Source organism: Bison bison, unplaced genomic scaffold (genome assembly GCF_000754665.1).
Source record: "Bison bison bison isolate TAMUID 2011002044 unplaced genomic scaffold, Bison_UMD1.0 scf7180017864284, whole genome shotgun sequence".
Classification (NCBI taxonomy): Eukaryota; Metazoa; Chordata; class Mammalia; order Artiodactyla; family Bovidae; genus Bison; species Bison bison.
In genome coordinates, this window is record NW_011494856.1 from 91,333 (window position 1) to 93,649 (window position 2,317).

The window sequence follows — 2,317 nt, forward strand, 5'->3', positions numbered from 1 at the left end:
ATCCGCCACAGGTATACATATGTTTCCCATCCTGAACCCTCCTCCCTCCCCATACTATCCCTCTGGGTCGTGATTTCTAATTTTATTTCATAAATAAGCCATTGGATTAAACAAATCATGCTTGGATTTTCCCCTAAAAAAGCCACACATGGTCTACCCTGAGTTTCTAATAAAGTAGGCATTCATCAAAGACAAACACTCTAAAAGCAAAAATATTTCTAATTCAATATAATTTCCATTCAATGTATTCCCATCCCACTTAAGAAAAAACAACCCGTCGTATTGATACACCACACCAAAAGGACAAAAGGAAATTAGTATCCATATAGATCAATAAAATAGACACTGTTCCTTTTTCTCAGAATATCCTTCAATGCATTGCTTGTCCTGGGCTCTGTGATCAGTCTTGATAGTCCATCCAGTAAAGAGAGTCCTCGAGATTAACCTCCTTGCAGAACCCTGTGAGCATTGAGTTCTTCCTTCCAGGTCCAGTTCCACACCATCGTTCCCCACATTGGAAGGGTTGGCATGTCTACCGGTGTTCCATGCTCCCCGTGCCATGTGATGCTGTCCTCCTCCACCTCCTTCACTGGGTGGGGTGTACCTGACAACAGATCATACAGAGATGGCCTTTAGCAGAAACGGCTTTGAAGAAGCCTCTCCCAGAAAATACCCAGCAGCTCAAGAGTCCAGGCACGGGTTCTTACCGACAAAGGAGCTGAAACCAGCCAAGATGCTTCCTCAGTAGAAGCAGACCATGTGCAGAAAGCTCCTTCCTGTTTTCTCCTTCGGTGCCTGGAGCAGCTCGGCCAGATGACTTTGCGTGTCGTCTGCCTGCTGGAGACCCTGGCAGAGCTCACAGATGATCGAGGCTCCAAGGCTGGCTGCCTCCAGGGTGTCGTCTATGTCCACGTTGACGACTGGCACAGGCTGCCAGGTCTCCTGATCCCTGGCACACAGGTCGGCCACCACCCGGTTATAGGCCCTCTGCCCACAGGTGAAGATGACGTCAAAGGGATCTGGGCACTCTTGAAACCTTTCTGGGCCAGGCTTGATTCTCTCATTTCTTTTCAGGATGTGTAAGACTCCATTCCTTTTGTAGCGCTTTTGGTCTTTAGAGGAGAGGTCGCTGTGCATCTTCTTGTAGGACGTGGAGAAGTCGTAGAGCACGGGTGGCTTGCGTGCCCCTCCTGGGAGCCTCACGTGGGATCCGGCTCCAAAAGACCTGACATGGAACCCGTTCTTGCTGAGGACGCGGTGGGCTTCCATGCTCCTGTTGACATTGCTCATGCACACCACGGCCACCCTAAGTGGGGAGGAGGGCATGGCTGCAGCCTCTTGGGACTCTAGCTGGACAGAAGGACTTCAGGGTCTGAGGGGGACTCTGAAGGCCAGAGAGATGACCAGCTGGGTCCAGTTTTGAAATGAGCATTTGAATCAGAGAAGAGAGAAGGCCTTTATATGGGGGCATGGGCCCAATGTGGGCGGAGACCTCTTGATTGGTGATTGGCTTAACTCTTGAGTGATTGGATTTAGACAGTGGACCCAATGGGGTGACCAGGACAACCCAGTGATCCAATCACCCAATTCAACTGCCAGTAGGTGTCCATCCTGCTCCCTTGCCACCCTGGAGGCCTTTGCCAGGTACAGTTAACCCTGTATGTGCCTGTGTGTATGAGGCTGAGATTGGCAATTCAATCACCTGAATATCTGCTCTCCACCCTGGCCTCCTCCCATGTGGGATTGTTTTATAGTCTCTGCTTCGTCCTCTGGGTCACATTTGCAAGAGGCTACTAAGCATATTAGACTTATCCAGACTACTTTCAAGTTTGTCATCCATCTCTCTAGTGACCTGAGAACATGCATGTGGAAAGTATGTTTGAAGTTTTCAAACTTACAGTTAATTCATTATACATAGAATTGCAACCGTTTTTTCATATTTATTTCCCTCAGTTGATAATCTAGAATTGTAATTTTGTTAAATTACAGCAGAAACACATAATTTTGGCCACAAATAACAAGATTCACCAGTGTACAAAGCAACTGTTTGGAAAACATCCCTCCTGTTAGTGTGGCAGGAGTTTCAAGAACACACACATCCTCCATTTGATTTTCTTCAATTCATGATGCTTCTCCAGGGACTCAAGCCACCTCCATGGCTTTCCCATGTTTTCAAGTACTGCTGCTGCTGCTGCTGCTAAGTCGCTTCAGTCATGTCTGACTCTGTGCGACCCCATGGACGGCAGCCAACCAGGCTCCTCCATCCATGGGATTTTCCAGGCAAAAGTACTGGAGTGGGGTGCCATTGCCTTCTCCA

The 2,317-nt window shown here is 48.3% G+C and overlaps 1 protein-coding gene across 1 annotated transcript; it reads right to left on the reverse strand.

Annotated features, from left to right (window-relative positions):
* Positions 1–741: 741 nt before the first annotated feature.
* Positions 742–1,326, reverse strand: LOC104995545 (putative RNA polymerase II subunit A C-terminal domain phosphatase SSU72-like protein 1). Its single transcript, XM_010849440.1, has one exon. It carries the CDS (start codon positions 1,324–1,326, stop codon positions 742–744), a length of 585 nt encoding a protein of 194 aa, XP_010847742.1.
* Positions 1,327–2,317: the final 991 nt, after the last annotated feature.

Coding starts and splice junctions, on each gene's coding strand:
- LOC104995545 (XM_010849440.1), bottom strand. CDS start 1,326: ATGCCCTCCTCCCCACTTAGGGTGGCCGTGGTGTGCATGAGCAATGTC.